This window comes from Ammospiza caudacuta, chromosome 21 (genome assembly GCF_027887145.1).
Source record: "Ammospiza caudacuta isolate bAmmCau1 chromosome 21, bAmmCau1.pri, whole genome shotgun sequence".
Lineage (NCBI taxonomy): Eukaryota > Metazoa > Chordata > Aves > Passeriformes > Passerellidae > Ammospiza > Ammospiza caudacuta.
This window is the reverse complement of record NC_080613.1, coordinates 4,366,086-4,386,490: the sequence shown is the minus strand read 5'-3', so window position 1 is coordinate 4,386,490 and position 20,405 is coordinate 4,366,086. Positions and strand designations below refer to the sequence as shown.

At 42.1% G+C, this 20,405-nt stretch overlaps 1 protein-coding gene across 1 annotated transcript in view; it reads right to left on the bottom strand.

The window, feature by feature from the left end:
- Positions 1-301: 301 nt before the first annotated feature.
- MED27 (mediator complex subunit 27) overlaps positions 302-20,405 on the bottom strand; it is an 85,671-nt gene continuing 65,567 nt past the window's right edge. The window contains exons 5-8 of the mRNA XM_058818310.1: positions 17,810-17,917; positions 10,528-10,569; positions 3,399-3,476; positions 302-702 (exon numbers count right to left, since the gene is read on the bottom strand). Of these exons, the coding sequence (XP_058674293.1) occupies positions 568-702; positions 3,399-3,476; positions 10,528-10,569; positions 17,810-17,917 (363 nt within the window). The 3' untranslated portion in view covers positions 302-567. The remainder of the gene's footprint in view (positions 703-3,398; positions 3,477-10,527; positions 10,570-17,809; positions 17,918-20,405) is intronic.

Below are 20,405 nucleotides of genomic sequence, written 5' to 3'. Positions count from 1 at the left end.
GGAAACATCTGGTTCCCCCCCGCCTGAGAAAGTTACACTGCATCTTCCAAGCTGCCACATGCCTTTGAAATTCTGTGTTTAATCAATGCCATAATCTCCTCTTCCACAAAAATTCCACAGCACTCAGATAAGCATCCTTGCAACAATTCCCCCCCCCCAACATTTCAGCATGTTTAAATGTTGCCTAAAGAAAAGAGCAGCACTGAAAAATCCACACCAAAACCAAAGGTTTTGCTGACCAAACAGCGAAACAAACAGCACAAATCTTGAGAATACAAAATTTATTTCAAGCTTATAAAAGTCCTCAGCATTGAAAATTCTGTCACAAAACACAAACTGTACAATGGATATTTTCATTAAATTTTGGAGTAATGATAATTAGTGCCAGATCTTCCCAGGCAGATCATTTCAGATCACACACACACACAGCTTCTCCTCCAGGATGGATCAGTCTCACACGTGCCTTGCAGATGGCTGCTCCAGAGTCAAATGTTCCAGTGCAACCTCACTGCTCAGAGTGGAGCCACCAGGGCTGTCCCAAAGCCCAGTGCTGCCTCCTCTGGGCTCCTACTGCCTGCAGGTGTCGTGGAAAGCCTCGAGGGTTCGGAAGTCCCTCCACGTGGGTGGGAGGCCATCCTGCAGGAACTTCCCACAGCGCTGGCACGGAGCCTGGAACAGCTTTATGTAACTCCTTAACCAGGTCTAGAAGGAGAAGGGAGAGAAATTAAGGAAAACTGGATGTGGATGGTCCCCTTCGTCATTACTCTTGTCAAACAGGAGCAGCAAGGACAGAGGATGTTCTTTGGCCAGGCCCCTTATAAACACACTGAAGACTACAAGGTCACTGTAGAGCTGAATTCCCACTTTATTAATCATCTCTTTTTTAGTGAGTTAAGCAAATTCATTAATAGAAACTCCTGCCCTGTGTGCAGGAGGCATTTGCAGCTCCAGAGCTGTGAGGGGAGGCGAGTGCTGCAAGGCCTCACATTTTCACTGGGATATAATTGTTCCTCCTGGTGGTGCCTTCTCCAGCTGAGCATTGGTTTGTCCCTTGCCATGATCTATCACCCCCTGCTGCACTCCCACTGCAGGCTGGGCTCTCCAGAGCTGAAGACAGAAGGACTCCCACATCCAGCTAATGAACTTCCTCTCTAATGCGATTTCAGGATCAATACTCGCTGCTCATAAAAATACTGAGCCATTTTAAACCTGATTACACTGATGACTACATAGATATAAAATAAATAAAAGGCCAGTAGTGGTGGTGTTTGTGAGGTCTCCAGGACGAGGTGAGAGATGAGAATCTGATTCCATGTTCTCAAAAGGCTGATTTATTATTTTATTATATTATATTCAAAGAATGCTATATTAAAACTATATTAAAGAAAAGAGAAGGATACAAAGAATGAATAATAAAAACTCGTGAGTTACTCAGAGAGTCCAACATGGCTGTGATTGATTAATTTAAAACAATTCACATGTTTGGATAAACAATCTCCAGATAACATTCCAGAGCAGCAAAACATGGAGAAGCTGAAGCTTCTCATCCTCCCAGGAGAAGAAATCCTCACAAAGGGATTTTTCAGAAAATATGACAGTAACAAATAATGCTGAACAATACAGGGTAAGCTGAGATGTTCCTTCACAAAGTTCCTGCCTCTGAAATGGGTTGTTCTCATCATCACACGCAGCAATGAGCATTGCATAACCCAATTCCCCACTCAAGGAGATACACAACTAAAAAAGCCCTAGACCAGCAGATTTATACTGTGAAGGATGCACATGAATCTTGTCATTTAAAGTCCTATTGAATTCCATCGATAAGAGAAAATTGTTCTCTAAAGAAGAGGTCAGCTGAGTTTATTGAAACAAATCCTTCCATCTTCATCAGAGTCTTCTCTATAGCAACCAAACCTTGGGCTGTCAATAACTCTCCTCCAGAAGAACCAGATCTTGTCTGGGTTGAGCAGTAAATATGGGGACAAGGGCAGCACAACTCTACAAGTAAATTGCTGTTATTTACTTCAGCTTGGATGGGCTTTGCTTGCACTATTAAGAAATCGAATTTTCTGAGCCATAATACAAAAATAAGTAAATGAAGTTAAATTGTGCACTTGAGACATGTGTTGACAGAAAAGAGAATGGGTTCTTCACTCCCATCAGAAAATTAGGGCTCCAGAAGATCCTGTCATGAGGATTGCACAAGTGACAGCTGAAAGGCTCAACATATTGACACTTGTGCTGGTTTTGCTTCGTTGGAAGCTTTGGTGTTTTCTCTGATCAATACAGCAGGGCCTTGGCTCACACAAACCACTTGTTCTACTCAACATTCATTTTCAGGACCATGTTGAACATGGATCTGACCAGTAATGGCTGCTTTCACCTTTCAAAACTGATTATTTTAAGATGCACTTTGCAAATCTCTGATCTTAGTAGCCTTTTTCTTATACAACCAATTCAGCACAGCAGGGAGGAGAGCCTGACTGCTCTGAAATTACACACTGGAAATTAAGGATGTAAAAGAACTGGTGCTAAATACTCCTAAAGACAGTGAATGGCAAAATGAGATTTATGTTTCCCAAAGTCTCAGCTGCATTGCTGCAGGTGAAGGGGCAACATAAAGGAAGGAAGTGGAGGAAAAAGCCTGAATTGTAAAGAAAATCTCCCCAGATCCTCCTCTGACTGCAGCAGAGAGAACAGCAAGAGCTTCCACTGCCAGAATTCATCTTGGTAGAAGGAATCCTGAATCCTAATTCCTTGTATTCACCCTCTGATTAACACGGCTGCTTCTTATGCAAGTTTATTTCACAAACAGGATTCTAAATACAAAAAGAATTAAAGGGGATAAACTTAAATCTGTACATCAAGGTAGATTTGTATTGGATTAATTTTACTCAGTAAGAGACGATCTGAATCCTCCAGTATTTCCTTGCTTTTCCAGACACCTGCTGCTGAGCTGGGTGAGTACACACAGTCCCACAGGAACAAAGTTTGGATACAAAATGGAACTTTCTGTAAATAATGCCCATCACTTCCCATACTGGGTAAACTCCTCAGCTGGATCACTAATTCTGGGAGTTTCAATTTCCTCTTACCAGGGAACTTTCAGTGGAGCAGGTTTTGTACACCCAGAACTGTCCAAGGGCTGGGCCAAAGCACAGAGTTTGGTTGAGGGAGTTTTTCCTTCTGTTCTGACCTTTGCAGACAGGAATCATCAGGCCAAAACTGAGACCTGGACAGAAGAACCATTCCCAGCTCAGGTTTCCAACACCAATTCCCCCAGGGAAATGGGGATGAGATCTTGATCCCAGTCTCTGGGGAAATTCCAACTGCATCAGAACTGCCTGTGTCAGTCACTGCAAACTGGGCTGGAAAAAGGTGTTTTCCAACACACTTACCATGAAAGACCTGACCACCACATCTGGCATCTGGGGCAGCTGGTAGTGCAGCAGGGCAGTGGTTGCATGATCTGTCACCTGCATCAGACCAAAGCAGAAAAAATACCTTTATTATTATATCTTTATTCACTCACCATTTCACACAGAGCAGTGTCAGCCTGCAGGAAAACCATGAATTCCACAGGGAGGTAGCAAACCAGGGAGTACAAGGATTACTCAGTTTCATTTCCTCTGACATCAGGAATCAATTAATATGATTATGGTTTATAAATACTTGCATTACTAAAAGATTTCTGATAAAAAGCTTTTTAATTTCCCAGACAGAGCCATAGCAAGATCACACATCTGGGAATTGCACATGGGCACAATACATATAAAATGTGTATTTATAATAACAAGAATAATTACAAGAAAAATCAGGAAAACTAACCAATGCTGACAGACTTTTTTTTTTTTTTTTTAGTAAGTACAATTTTTCAAATTATTCTGGAAGGGGCAGTTTCTGACAGTTATGATACACTTTTCTAGCAGTATTCAGCCTGTCAGCTGTTATCAGCACAGTCAAGAGCTTACTGCTTCTTAGAAATTCCATGTTGAATGCAAGAAATTACTGGAAAAACTCTTTATGCTGGACAATAAAGAATTCAGAACAACAACACAACCACAAGAGCTCTTTCACAGATTTCAACTCATGAATCTCAATGGTCCTCATCAGTAATGTCAAAGCTTCCCACAAAATACATGACTTTACAGAGAGTGATTTAATTGTATTTTCTAGTTCTGGCATGGGAGTGGAGCTCTTCTCAGGGCCAGTCTACAGACTATAGCAAAGTTTGGGTAAGAGGAAGTGAGAACTGAAATTCCCAGTGCTATTCCCAGCTAGCTCCAGTTGCTCCCCATTTGCAGTTCAGTCCAATTCAGCAATGGGAGCTGGAGCACTCCAAGTTCCACTGGAGACAAGAGAGGCTCGTGCTTGAAGCTATTCAGGGAGGTGGTTTTGCCAAAGATATATTCCTGAATAAATCCATGTATAGCCAAGCTCTCATTCACACCACACAAACTTCCTCCACAGAGCTCTCCATCACATCAGGCTGACTGAATCCAGTTCTGAGTTTTTCTGCTATTTCAGACCCAGGATCTGCTCCCCACCATTCTCACACACCCAGCTCCCTCACTCACATGTGATTCTGACATTTGGAAGGCAAAACTTACAGGACTTTGCACATCCTGGTGAGTTTGCAAAAATATTCACAAAAAGGACCCCGGCCTGTTTTAGCCATTCCTGTGTTACCATGTAAAAATAAATATGAGAAATAATGTGATGAACTGTGCATTAACAGCACAGCATAACTCAAACCAGCCATTGCTTTTAAACACATCTCATGCAGTGCTCAGAAGCCCCACCAGCTATCTGATTTTTTTTGAGCTGGTGCTTTTATAGGATAGTAGCAGACATGTCAAAGAATAGGAAGTTCTGAAGATATTTATGAGCAGCCGTTCTCCTTCTGCTGTATTTCTACTTCTAACAAACTGTGGTTTGTTATTTTTCTTTTTTTTTTCCTCCTTAACAACAAAGTTGTTTTCTCTTGGCACTGAAGGAAGTTGCTTAAAAAATACTGCTATTAACAAATTTAAATTGACTGGCCACTTTGGCAAAGTTGCCCATATGCTGTTGCTATTGTAATGTAAAGATAATGAGATTCCTTGGGGAGATGAAAGCCATCCCAGCATTGCTGGAACACTAATAATGCCTTCTGCACGAAAAGAAAGCAATTTCTACCCTAAGCAAGAGCTGGTAGCTAAAAAAGATCAAAGTGGGTGTCAAATTTGAGGAAGAAAAGTGAAGGAATGATTCCCCACCCCTTCCCAACCCAGCAGAAAAGAGCTGGGCCATGGATAAACTGCCCAGGACATGGGAGAGAGGGAGAATTTAAATCATTTAACCCCCCCCTAAGATAACAGACAATGAGAGAAAACACAAACTGATCAAGATTAAAAAAGAAGAGGAAAAAGGAAAAAAAAAAGAAGAGGGGGAAAAGCAAAAATAAAAATCCCAAAAGATCAATACCCAGCTTTCCTAATGGCAATACAATTTCACACCAAAGCAAAGCAAAACAAACTGTGGATGTGCCAGCTCACTTAAGGGACACACTTCTTCCAGCCAAGTTGGAATCAGAAACTAATTTATTCTGGGTGTAGGATGATATTTTGTACATCTCAGGGTTTTATTTTATTAACTCCACTTTTATTGTTGTGCCTTACCTGCTGCTCTCTAAGTTATCAGTCACTTTGTAATTTCTCTACTTTTTTTTTTTTTTTTAATAGGGAAACATATTCAGGGGAGCACACATTGATTGGGATAGCTCTGCTCCGGACCTTGAAATGGATTTTCAAGAGATCTTGCAGAAGAGCTCAATATTTCACAATTCATCTATTGAAAAGCACTTGTGTTTCTTGTCAAAAAAAAAAAGGAAAAACAAGGCAATCTCCTGCAGCAAAATTCTGCTGAATAAAATAGCCATTGTTGAACTAAGCACTTGGAGACTGAGGAAAAGAGACTTCAGTGACATGGAAAAAACAGATTTGGGAAAAAGTCTCATTTTTTCACAGGCAGAGCTGTAATGCATTGGAATAGTGGTGAGATTTCCAAAGGTGACACATCCAAAAATGGCTTTATTGGGCTTTGATGACACTGGTTAGTCATACAGCATTCCCAAAGCCAGAAAATCCATTTAAAAAAATTAAATTATACAATTTACAGGTGGAGAGGGCTGAGCAAGTGCTTCCTGCAAGTGGGAAAAGCAGCACAAAAACAAAGACCTAAGGCACAGCTTTGCCCCACCACAGACCAGGTGGATGCAGCTACACCTGGCCTAATAAAAACCATCACATGGCTGAATTATAAAAGCTCTCCCTCTCCCCATGCGTTTTATCTCACTGCCAGGAAATATCCTTCTCAAAAGTAAGTGCAGAACTTCCTTTAAGAGCCACAACTTTCCTTGCCACTCACTGCTTTATTCCCTCCAGCATGGCACTGACAACTCCATCTAATATAAAGGGATTCTTTCAATCCCCTGAAAGGTTTTTAATTTTTTTTCCCAAACCCTTGTAAGTTCATGGCCTTAACAGTAGCCTGTAGCAATGAGCTGTGAAGGCTGATCACAGCACTGAGGGAAAGGAAAAAAAAGGAAGTTATTTTATTAGTGTTTAGATCTTTTATAGCGTGGAAAACTGCACCAATGCCTTTGTTCATTTCCAAGGATTCCCATTACTCAATCTTCTCTCCAGGAACAGATCTGAGTCTCTCTGGAGGGAATGTGGTGCCTGAGAGGTGCTGGGAAGGATGATGGATGGAACAGGCACTGAGGAACTCACACAAATCTCTACACACCATCCCCAGTTCAGGAAAGCACCACCACACTCCTCTGTAAAACAGGATTTACCAGTTCTTTTCAGACCTTGCAATGTTTAGTTATTATTTTGCTTGTTCTGCTAATTTGGACTGGGTGCCAGAGGTTTTATTTCACTCCAGGAGGTCTCTGGGGACAGGCAGGGGCTGGTCCTGCCCAGGTGACCCTGGAGCCACCAGCTCCTCTCCTTGAGCAGCAGCAGCAGCAGCACAGCCCACGCTCTGTCTCATGCATGCATTCATCCTGCATGTGATCTCACTCTGAGATTATTGACAGGAATACATCTTCATACATTACAATTCTTATGTGCCCTTGTGCTGGTGAAAATGCCAGCACTTTGGGATCGCAGGGCTCACAAACAGCTTCTCCAAGTTCTGCTGAAAATCTGCTTTGGGGAGAAGCAGATCAAGCAAAATCACAACCAGTTTGTGGCATTCCTAGACTGTTTAGGTGAAAATAAGGGTGGGACTCTGAGATCAGAATGAAATAAATGGGTTTAAAGCTTTTGCATATGATTTAAACAGCCAACCTCCTCATAGTACCCAGCAACATCAGCTCTGCTGCTCTTAACTGAGCAGTTGTTTGACACCATCTCCCAGTTTGATCCCCTCACAGCAGCTCCGAAATTCTGTTCTTCCCTCATTTTTTGAATGCAAAGTTATGAACATGGCACCATTCTTTACAATTCGAATTTTGAACTCTCTGCACAATGACTGGAATTATGCAGCCTTCATGTATACCAAGATTTAAGCCTCAAAATCTTTCCTTATTTCCCATTTTATTCCTCCTCTTGCTTTAGTGGATTTTGAGGCACGAGGTGTTAAAATTAGGAGGTTTAAGATGAAAATATTTGCTCTTCCTGTGGAGTTTAAATGTCACACCAACATGGCAGCCTGAGAAACCTTTTCTTTGCTCCTTGTGCTTCTGCCCTTTGAGCATTCCCCTCTCTTATTTCCCGGCTCCATTCTCTGGATCTAACCCTGCTGCTGCATTCAGTGCCTGTAAGGTTTGGTTCACCCCAGGAGCAGATTCAGAAGTCTCCAGGGAACTGGGAAAATGAGAGTACACTGGAACAGAAATGGCCCTCCAGGAGCTGCCCCCCATCAAATCACACATACCCAGGTCCCCTGCCTAATAAATAGGAGAAAGAAAAGCCTTGCTGACGCAGCCAATGTTTGCAAACAAAAAGTCAGGACAAATTTAGCTTGGTTTGATAGGGTTGCATTGAAGATCAGAGGTCTCTGGTCCTACAAAGTTGTGCTGCAACCCTGTGAGGATCTGACAGGACTGCAGCTCCCCCAGGCAGGGATCTGGGGAGCTCCACATGTTTTATTTGTGTTATCATTGAAGACAGATTTTGGGAACTTGGTTGGGGTTTTAAAGAGGAGCAGCCCTGTACTTCTGTTCATTTACAGGCAGCAGAAAGGGCTGCTCAGCCTCCTCCGTGGGGGTAGCAGTTACTCATCCCTATTTTTCCTTTTTCCACATTGCCATACTGGTGACTGCCATGAGAAACACATTTCAAGAACATTCAGATGTGCTCTGACACATTTACTCATGATTTTTTAGTGGCATGAAAACATTTGTTCAGAAAATCCTGCAGTACAGACCCTACCCTGGTAACAGAGTGTGATAGTTTCTGTAACACTATTTTATCTATTTCCTTCATTTTGCTACTCCTAAATCACTACTCCTGGGTATTACAAATAGACACAAGTGCAGCTTTAGAGAATAAAGAGGAAATCAAACCAAGCACTGCACCACAGAGAATTTACTATGCTGAACCACAGCACTTTCTGTCACCTGTTTGAAAACTTGACGTGGGTCTCAGCCTTAACTTCTTCAACTATCAGCTCAATCTGCACCATCTATTGATTAAAAGCTGCCATCACCTTCCATTTTTATCACATTTCTCAGGCAAGAATCTGAGAGCTCTATGCAACCAATTCAGTGAGAGCTCCTGTGAAGTCAGCAAATATTACCCCAGCCTGAGGGATGAGAAACTCAGCCAAAGAGAGGTGAAGGTGTCCAAGGTAACACAGTGACAGAGCCAGCAACAAAATCTATAAAACTACTATAAAAATCCCCCTACAAACAGTTGTTCAGCTGTTACAGAACATCCTTTCCCTGAAGTCTTTCTGGGTTGGATTTATTTATTGGTAAATATGAATAATTTGGTATTTATCAAGAGAAAACTGGACAACAGGAACTTAGGAAGAAAAGAAAGATTCTCATTTATCCATACTGCAGCCACAGAGGCAGGAGGAAGAGGGGTATTTTATGTTTTCTCACTGATCTCTTCCATCTTCTGCTCTGAAAGCATCACCTGGACATGAAGGGAAATTTATTCCACTTATTTATGCATCCTAAGTCCTTAACATGGACATCTAAGCAAACTGGACATTTACTGAACTCTGTTATCTTGCTATAGACAATTGTATCATCAAAACCTGATTATTTATTATCATTTAACACAAATTTCAGCAAGTTATTCTAAACAAAAACATCCAGGAGGACAATTTTATGCCCAAATGAGTGTACAACCAAACACGCACAATGGGAAATTGAGATGATGCAGGTCATTCCATAACCTTACATTTATTCCACTGAAAAAATCACTTTAAAGCAGGCTGATAAACAAATGCTGTTTTACGTCCTGCTCTATTACCCTACTTGATGCTGAAATAGAAAGAATATTTCAACCACTAAATCTCTGGGGTAAAGAACCAACTGCAGCAAAAATTCGCTTTAATGCCAGGCAGAGAAGGGAGAACAACCCAGCTCCCCAAAAGCTGTCTTTGATCTGCAGCAGGGCAATATCCCAGGTCAGCATCCTCCCCTCCTGCCTGCCTCAGAAATCCTGCAAGGGAGCAGCACAAGCACAGCCAAGATGCCAGAGTTGTGACCCCTGTTTTTAAGCCCTTTCGAGTCCCTGACCCCCATTTGCTTCACAAACTCCAAAGGAGGATGAAAGGAGCCAGAGCAGCAGCTGGAGGCTCCAGCTCCTTGAACTGAGGCTTGAGGGAAGGGAAACTGGAATTTAAACTTGGATCAATGTGAACTTACAGCATTCTGACAAGAGGCCTTCAAAGAGAAATCTTCCCTTCCTTGAAAATAGCAAGATATAGATCTTTCTAAAATACACTTTAACCCTCTTAGCAGTTTTATTTTTATTGCTGCCATTCTCTCATCGGGCTTCTCTTACTTTATGGCACAACATTTATTCCAGTAAGTCCCTCCTCTGGCTTACATCATCATGGGAAGAAGGGCAGGCAAAAATAATGCCTTGTAAAATATTTCCAAACTCATTCTGGAAAGGGGGTTCCACTGATTTATTAAACTCAAGCTCTCAGGAATGTGAGGCAACAAACCCCATTGAAAACAACAAAGCAAAATCCAAATGAACCTCTAACAGTCCTTTCTCCCTCAAAAGATTTAAACTGATTTCTCATGAAATTTTAAGACTATTGTAGTATAATCTCTGATTTCCTATTCCAAACCATGGACTGGAACTGTGATGGGAAATAAATCCAAATTAAATAACACTAGAAGTGATCTTCTTTTCTACTCACAGTTTTCCATCATTACAGATTATTGTTTGCTATTTGCAAGTTGTGATGACAAAGAATAAATTCTGAATTATTTAACATAAGGGCCCAGATATTTAAAATCAATTCCCCATATGTGCCTTAGGTAGAGAGAAATGATGTGAGACTTACCTTCTGAAAAACTTGATAGTTGGATTTAGACCATATGTCAAGCTACAGTAGGGAAAAAAGAAAAAAGTTATAAATTACTACAGATAAAGAAGCAGCTTTGGAGAGAAAATGGATCAACAAAGATGCATCTCTGAGTTCACTCTTTTGACCCCCTGCCCTCACCTGTTGCAGTCCAAGAAAGGGAATTAATAACATAAGATTTCCTTTGTATTGCAATGAAGAATGAACATAGTTCAGCACAGTTTCAATAAAAAAATAATACATACAAGACCTGTTGAATTAATGAGTTCTCTTTAAAAAAGCAAAATCTTCATTTGTATGGGGTTGTGGCTGATCTATGCAAATATTCATCAGCTGGAGTGTGTTTCCAAAATGAGGGCATTTTTATTAAGTTTATGCTTGTCTTGTGTTGAATAAGTGATTCAGTTACAAACGACACAAAGAGCATTTAGCTGAATTAAGCCAAAGCTTTGGGTCTACTGGGGCTAAATAAAACATCCCTCAGGAAACTGCATTTACATTTGCAGACAAAAATCACACTAAGAGAGATTTAAGGTTGTAGACAACTGCATGCATCCATGACTTAAACGTGTGCTCAGCTACACACAAACAAAAAGAACAAAATGAAATGGAAGATTTCTTAGCTCTGGTGTTTAATAATTCCTACTGACATGTCAATGCTCTCTTAGCCAGCCCTGTGGAACAGCTCAGACTCTGTCAAGGAAAAGCAGCAGGGAAAACCAAGAGGAGCTCCCATCAATCCCAGACTTGCAAATCACTTTTTTCCAACAGATCCCAGTGTACTCAACAATTCTGTATGCACAGAACTTGTCACAGGAAAGGTGTTTGATAAAGCATTAATCTCAGGAATCTCAGTCTAGACAGAAGAAGTTCTGAGTGAATTTATGAAGCAGGAGTAGCTCCTCTAGTGCCTGATACCAGGGTTGGACACATGTGTTCTCACAAGGGGGTTCTCTCTTTTCCTGGTACAACTGATTATTTCAGCTCTGCCTTAGGTGCCCATACATTCCAGCTGACAGTACAACTCTCCAAAGGCACAAAAAGAGCCTGAAATTAAGTAAGCCATGTGAAGTGAGTAAAACACATTAGAGGGAGGCGAGGGAAGCCAGGGGAAGGATGCTGAGTCCAAGTGATTAATTCACCATGCTAAAAACGGTCAGAATGCTAAAAGCTCTCACTCTTGTAGGAGCAGCAGCGTGAAGTGGCCCATGTCCAAATCCTGCCCAGTGACTCCTGGGTCCCCAGAGCTCAGAGGGGACAGGATGATGCTAAAGCTTCAGAAGCTGCTCCAGGATCGATGTTTCACGGCTCAGCACTGCTGACCTCGCCCTGAGACAAAAGGCAGCTGATGTCTCAATGTCCCAATGCCTTCTCCAGGCTGGATGGGGACAGGAGTACCCTGAGGCACCTCCCTGCAAGCCTGGTAACATTTCCTGGCTCTCGGGGTGAGATCAAGAACCTCTGTGAACACCAGCATTCAGACCTTGACCCAGGCTTGATTTATTATCCCACCTGGGAAAGCAGCACTGCACTTCCAGATAAGAAAGGCCTACATTTGAAAATAAAAAATTAATGTATATTTTTAAAAAAACCCACCCTGTTTTAATGTAATTTACAGCTTTTCTTTGACTGCAGAGTTGCTGTAATTGGAATGTATAGATGGTTTGCTAATCTCCAGTGATCAAACCAAGTATGTGATCCTCTCTAGTTAGGCTCAAAAAAAAAAAAGTCCACTTCAGATGCTGCTTTAAGATGAGTCCAACAGGTTCTGAATGTTCATTAGTTGGCATGGAGATGGGAAAGCTGAAAAAGTAATGAATGCCTGTCTTACAGATGTGGTGTTATCCATGTTAAAAAAGGAAGAAAGAAAAAAGAAAGAAAGAAAAAGCCACTAGCCCCTGCTCCATGCATACATCCTAAATGAGTGCCCACCTCTCCCTCCTGAAACTGAGGATTAAGGCAGAGGCAGATTAAAGAATGCATCGTTATAGGTCTATTATTCTTCAACTTTTCACTTTCAATCAAGACACACATTTGTAATGAAAAAACTGCTGAAAGCACAATTTCAGGGCATCCTCTGCATGTGAATTAAACAGGGGCTTTCTCTCCCCAGTGCCCCTCTCCCCAGCCAGCCCCAGCAGCTGGAACAAGAGGCCGTTTGCTGAAGGTCGCGGAGCGATTTCAAAGGCGATAACAAACCCGAATGTTCCCTGCATCCCATATCAAACAGGTCCGGTGCCAACACTTATTAGAGAAATCAGATTCAACCCCCCCTTCACCCAAACACACACACAGCCAGCTTTGAAGTGGTGAGAATGCAGGGATCAGAAATTACCCCAGAGACAGCTCTGCCTGTCTTTGAAGCTTTCCTTTGATACCACTATTTCTTCTCCTCTCTTACGCGAGGAGGCTAAAAGCTGCCTTTTCTTATTGATATGGGGTAATTAATGAAGCCACAGCATTAACATAACCCAAGTTCCTGAACATGAGAATTCAACAGAGACACTTATGTTTCTTTAGTTAAGTCTAAGGGATGCAAAATAGAAATCTGGCTAGTGCCCACATGCCCTGTCAAGGTGGTTCTTGGTCTCTGCATCAAAAGAAAATCATGGTATCATCATGCCAAAAAAAATCCCAATATGATGTTTTTGTTGGCAGATCAATGACTCAGCTGCCCTGTGAAGATGAGCTGCATAGTTTCATTTAGTCAGGAATCAGGAAAACACTAGTAATTAATTACCATCCATGGTTAAATTTCAATGCACAACAAGCATGTCACAGTCTGAAATTAAGGGTGGCACTGTGCCACCACTAAAATCATGAGGGTAATTAAAATGCATCAGTCTGTGGTGGACATGAAGGGTTAGGATGGTGAGCAACAGCAACTGTGAGCAGGTCCAGCACCCACGACATGTCAGAGCCTGCCAGAGCTCACTTATTGTTTTTGCAAAGTGGCACCAAAAATGTCCAAGTTATGCAGCTGGCAGCTTGGCAAAGACATTCTGCAGGGTCTGTGAATAATTCACGAGAGAGGTACACGAGGCACTTAAGAAATGCAATGATTCTGTCTGTATAAGCAAAGCTTGAATAAAAACCCCAGAATGGCTGGTCTTGTTTTACTCACTGCAAGCTTAAAACTTCTGCTCTTTCACCTTAATTTTGAAAGGATTTAAATGTATAAGAGGCAGAACCCAATTTAGGGAGACTTCAGCAGAGAGCAGAGACCACGTGAGGCTGTCATGTAAGCACCTGTCAATGTGCACAGCTCAATGTGTGAGCACACAGCAAGATAAAGCAACCTGGAAAATGCCATGTCAGCTTTCCTGGGTAACTGCTGGTGTGTCACTGTAGAGCTCCACCACCAGGAGAAAAACCCAGATTTGGGTTTTTTTTGCCAGACTTGCCTGACTGAAGGACCAGAGGAATCTCAACAGCTCTGCTGTTTGCACTTGTCTCTTCCTTTTATCTCCCCAGCAATGTAGAATTTGCTAAAAACCAGTGTATTTTCAGTAATAAATGATGACTGCTCTGATCAGAGGGGAAATCTTTGGCCTCTTTTGTGCACAGTCCATTTCTCACTTATTGTCTGTGTGACCAGTCTCCCAGTGACGGCCAGTTCTCCTTTTTTAAATACCACTGAATACACTGCCTCAAACCCCTCTCTACTTGTAAAAAGTCTTTTTCCACTGAATTTCACTTTTTGTACTTAAAGGCCTTTCAAATGTGTGCAGTTTGGAGGTGACTCAACAGACCCTCATCCAGTTATTTAAGTGCCAAGAAGATTTATCCAGTGTCCCTTCTTCAGCTTGCCTTACAGAAAAGAGGCACTTCAGCATTGCCATATTGTGTGTTAGCACCTAATTCCTCATCTCCCTGTTGTTTACAAATATTAAATGTTTCCTAGGAATACATAAGCTAAGTCCCAAGTCAACAATGACTGTGTAAACTGCTCCCTGGAAAAATTATTACCGCCCACTGTGTTCCTGAGGGTTCTCCATATTTCTGTTATTTAATAAGGATGATACTCACTGATCTTTTTCTTACTTTTTTGGTGTGTTTCTCCTTAATGCTGGTGCATTTTTCATGCTATCAGGCTAGCAACTGAGAAGGCAGAATGGTGCAGAAGCCTCACTGAAGTACCTTCCCAACAGCATCTGTTGTGACAGGGAAGGAATTGCAATGGACTCTGTTCCTAACTGACTGCAATCGCTCATTCCCAGCAGGCACAATAAGGAAAGCAAATCATTGTGAGAGCACAATCTTAATTCTTATTCTCCAATTACCAGAGTAGTTAATTAGTGACAAAAAAAAGGAGCTCACTGTTTGTCAATATATGCTCCAGTTGGCAAAACTAGCAAACTACGCATTTATTTAATCTTCCAAGCCAAATTTACTCATGATTTAAGTGGCTCCAACTCCAATTCTACTTCAGTCAACTGAAATGTTCATATTTGTACCTGAAACAGAGACCTTCAGGTTTGCAAAATCTCTGGGATGCCCACTGGAATTGCAAAGTGCCACGTAAAGGTCACAGGTTGGTGCATCCTTGCAGGAGCAATGACACAGCCCAGGGTTGGACACAAAGCTAAATGAGTAGAGAACAGACTCCCCTGCAGACTGGCTTAAAGCAAGAAATGAGGCAGATGTTAACAGCAATGCTCTGGAGGAGCAGAGCTGCTCCCCACTGACAGCAGGCAAAGGTTAGTGCCCTGTGCCCAGAGCTGGCCTTGGCAGGTCCTGCTGTCCCCTGGCAGCAAACGATGGCAGAGGAACAATGTGCAGCTCCCAGGAGAGTTCACCTTGAGCTCAACAGAATCCCAGTGCCAGATGCTGAGTTTCAGAAAGGAACTCCTTACTTAGCTTTTCAGCATATATAGCATTATTGTATTTCAAGGGAGCTTCAAAGGAAACTGGATTCATCAGAGAAAACGAGCACACCCAAATGAAGTGTGACATGGGAATCCATCACACACTGTCAGTGCTCTCTCAGCAGACCATCATTTCACTTGCATGCAGAACTTGGGGTGAAGAGGGGCTGCTGCTGGAGCTCTGTATTTATATGCAAATATACAGGGACTAGAGAGCAGCTGCTTCTGTTGCAAACTGGTATTTAAACCTGCCTATATGAAAAAGGCAAATTAAAATTAAGCAATTTTTATTTTACTACTTCTTAGGCCAATCCTCCGCCCTTTGAGGAAGAATGTCTCACCTGGGAGATGGAGCTGCACTATTTCCTTCAGCAGCTCAGCTCCTGGCCTTTCCCAGAGAACAGAGGTTCAGACTCAGAGCTGCTGAACTCTGGGTCAGCATACAACGTGCTTCTGTGTGCTGAAACACAGTTATCACTTCTGAAAGGAAAAGAAGTCTCACCTCATTATAACATGGCCTATGGGTGCCAAATATTCATCTTGATATAATGAACTTCTTATTTTAATAGGCTTCATAATCAGAAGAGAAAGCTCCAGAGAGACAGTGTGAAACATGGAGGTATTTAGTGCTGTTGCTGGAACAGAGAATCCTGGTGGATGTCTCAGGAACAGAGATCCTTCCACCCTGGAAAGAGACCTGAGCTGAGCCAAGGCCATCAGGTCCTGTTAACATCTCCTGATGTGCTGAGGAGAGCCAGATGGAGAGTGTGCAGGCACAGGAAATCTCAGGGTTCAAGCAGGGTGAGCTGTTCACAAAATAAATCACTTGTGGAAACAGGTAACACTTGCTGTAGTAGCTGCTGTTCAAGATGTGCTGCTGCTGGCAAGCAAATTCTTGAGGAGCACCTACCAGTGATCCTCTCTGTTGTGTTTATCAAGCCAAAAAAAAACCAGCCCAAGATTTCTCAATGGCTCTCAGAAGAGGGAAAGCTGGACCTTGGGCTGTTGATGTACTGGTACACTGCAAAAATGTTTTCTCAGCAGACACTATGAACACAGCAACTGGGGTCTAAGGTGATAAATCAGAAATTCAAGCAAAGGCTTCAGAGCTCAGAAAGAACTCAGAGATATGGGATGCAAAACCCAAGCAAAACAAGACAGATTTAAACTGGAATGTTCTGCAAACATTCCAAGTCCTTTGCCAGTTTTGCATTTCCAGTGTGCCTGCAGTGGGATCCCAGTTTTCTGCCATGAAAACAGATGGAAATGAAGTGCAGGCTGTGACCTATTGTATTTGCAGAGCCCCTCGTGGCAGGAAGGAATGATGAATCTGACTCCATGTTCTTGAAGGCTAATTTATTATTTTATGATACTATATTATATTAAAGAATGCTATACTAAAACTATACTAAAGAATACAGAAGGGATACTTACACAATGTTAAAAAGATTATAATGAAAACTCCTGAATCTTTCCAGACTCCCAACACAGCTTGCCACTGATTGGCCAAAGAGTGAAAACAACCCACAGCAGAAACCAACAAAACAATCACCTGTGGTAAACAATCTCACATTCCACATGTGAGCACAACACAGGAGAAGCAAATGAGATAAGAATTTGTTTTCCTTTTTCTCTGAGGCTTCTCAGCTCCCCAGGAGAAAAATCCTGGGCGAAGGGTGTTGGGGAAGATGAAACAGGAAAACCTTATAAATATGATTGTCTGGCAAAAGATTTGGAGACTATGGAAACTATAAGCAAGACTGAAATGAAAGCAAGCTTTGAGATACCTCAGCTACTGAACAACTGGAAAACAATGGCGTGGCCAGCTGAAGGTTGATGAAACAATTCCCTCTGGTTACAGACAGGTACAAGGGTCAGAGCAGACCCTGCCAGCTTGGCAGAAGGGGCCCAAAGAGGAGTTTTTAGGGTTTAAAATGTAACCCAGTATGGTAATGTAATGATTCTTAGGGGCTTTATGTAAATGCTATAGGATTTGTGTCTCATACTAGATTGGTTAGTAAGAATTAGAATATTCAGCACAGAAGAAGATTTATGGTATTGTAACGGGGAACCTCGCTCTCTTACCCTCTTTTACTCTTTACCTCTTTTACTCTCTCATAATTTTTACCACGCTCTTGCCTTCTCTCTCTTTACCACTGTCTTTACTTCTCTGTGGCTGGCAGCTCCCAGCAGGGCCCTGCACCCAGGCCCTTTGCAATAAACCCCAAGTTTCACCACGTGGCCTCAGAGATCTCTTGTCTCCGTCCATCCCCACCACTCTACCGCTCGTCACTTCTACAGAAGGGATTTTTCAGAGGATTTGAGTACCCCAGTGCCCCACCTTGTGAGTGCCCCACCTTGTGAATGCCCCACCTTGTGAGTGCATGCCCCACCTTGCCATCCTCAGTGTAGACATTCTCGCTGTAGCCCTTGACGATGGTGCGGTCGATGAAGAGGCTCCGCATCACCACGATCACCTTCAGCACCTTCCCCAAGGTCACCTGGCAAGAGCAGGACAGGGACACAAACGGGCTCAGGGTGAGCTGACGGTGTCTGAATTTGTAAGACCAGCGAGTTAACAGCTTAAGTTGATGCAATTTCAGTTTTCAATATTTTATAGAGAGACCAAAATAAAAGATCTAAAAGCAGTGTGTGATATGAGGAGGAGAGATGCTATAAAGTGCAGAACAAACAAACATTCATTTGCAACTGAAAATGTATGAGTTCACAGAATTCCCTTGTGCAGACATGACACTGCCAAGCAATTCTCTCCATTTTATTAACACCACAACTCAATAACTTGTCAAAAACAATGGGCAAATGTGATTATTTTCGATGAATTTGATATTCTCCAATATAAGTCCGCTTAGAGAAAAACAATTTGAAAGAGGAATCGGACTCTCCTAATGCTGCCTTGTAAAAGCATACCATGAGTTTAATGGAAAACATTTTCTGTCCAATAAAAATGTAAAATTATTTCAAAGGAAACTACAGCTTAAAGTAAAAATGTTACATTTTCAAAGGTTTCATTTCCTTCTGTGAGAGTGTTAAAGTGCAAAGAATAAAACTAGTATAATGGAAAATATAGAGGGTCAGTCAGAGTATAATAACAGAAACAAGCCTAAATTATATTATTGACAAAAATGCAATAATGAAGGCATTTTAATCTAAAAATCAATTTACATTTCAAAGATGAAGTTGTACTTCAATACCACTAAGATGTGTGTCTAACAAGGATCTTGTCTTTGTATTTTGTTATGCAGAGATTATTAGAGAGTTTTTCCTCACCCACAAAAGCATAAAACTGAGATAAAAAAGAAACAATTAGCTCATTTTAATATTTCCCAACCAGCAGCAGCTCATTTTCTGCCAGTGTTCCAACATTTCATCCTGTATAGATTAACACCCACTAAAACAAATGTGTTTTTACTGCTGACCTCAGCAGACAAATCCACACCTAAAGAAACCAGTCAATATGCACCTTTATTGATCTGTTGGATGTTATTCCTTTGTAACTTCTGGTAATGACTGCTGCCCATCACCTTGTTCCAACACCAACAGCCCCAGCCTGAGCTGATTTAATCAGCACTGAGCAGGACAGAGCAACAAACCCTGGACAGAACTGATGCCAAACCTTTGGCACAGAACAGGGAGAACTCCAGCAGGGCAGGACAAATTCACAGCAAGAGAAAAGACAGGGGAACAGGAAGGGGAGACAATGACAGCCATCAAGCAGACAGGCTGCCAGGCATAATGCTGCAAGAACATAAAAAGTGGGTCAGAAGAATGGGTAATTTGTGAAGAAAAAAATGTGAAAGGCTGAAGGACAGGAAGCTGTATCAGGGCCTGAGCCATGCACACACCAGGAACCATGAACATGTATGGAAACACCAGGTTGTGCTATCAGGTGCTGTGAATTTTTGGTTTAAATGCAGTATCTTGCCAGGGTACTCTTAAACTAGTTGGTCCTCATATACAAAAAACTGGCAGAGTTATTTCAGCACCTGGCACTGAATTAATTAAGTTATAAATGCAAAGTCATTACCCAGAGGTGCCCAAGCTATGATCCTGATCACCACTGGAATCACAGAGTTGTCATAATTGCTAACAGGAGGAAATGAATCAACTTTGAGAAAAGTTGCCAGCACATTAAGAGTTAACAGTTTTCAATTTATTTTTCTGCATTATTAAAACTGGCACTTCAGTGGGATATTGGTCTGCTGAGAGAACTGACTCTTATTTATAACTTCACACTAGGCATCAACCATACATAACAAAATTAAAAGGAAGAAAAGAAGACATTTTAAAGAAAAAGAAATCTTAATGGAAGAAGGGTAAGGCTGCCCTACAAACACTCAGACCCAGCTTTCTCTATAATATTTCCTATCCTCACTGCCTTCACACACTTTAGCTGATGCTCCCTTCTTTCCTCTTTCTCTTTCCATTGTGCATTCACAGCACCTCCCGTTGCTGCCAGGTAGAAATAAATCTGAGGTTGATCTGAAGCTTGTGTGGGATGTTCCTGAAAATCCTCAGAGTGAACAGTGGAACATAATACAGTGAAAAATCCTGTGTGTGGCACTCTAGCTTGCTGGAATGAACTCACTGCTGGCCTCAAACCTCCTCATGAGTTTCACATGATCCACCTGCACAGATGCTCCTGCATTACCTCCCTGCCCTTTCCCAGGTGATCTGACTTCACACCCTTCCAGTGGTTCACTCCCCACTTCCAGAATCCATCACAGCACTGAAATGTCACATCCTGCACAATGTCCAGGACAGGACCTTGATCAGCCACTTGCCTGACCACAGAAATTCAAAATTCCTGTCTCCCACATGTGTAAGGAGCTGTGGAAACCCAGCTCTGGCTGGGTACCTCAGTGAGCTCCTGAGAAAGGTCCTAGAGCTGCACTTCCCCTTTACAGGGGCACCCAGGCACCCTAGAAATCCAAACTTGGGCTGGGTTGTCTGAATGAGCTCTTACAGTGC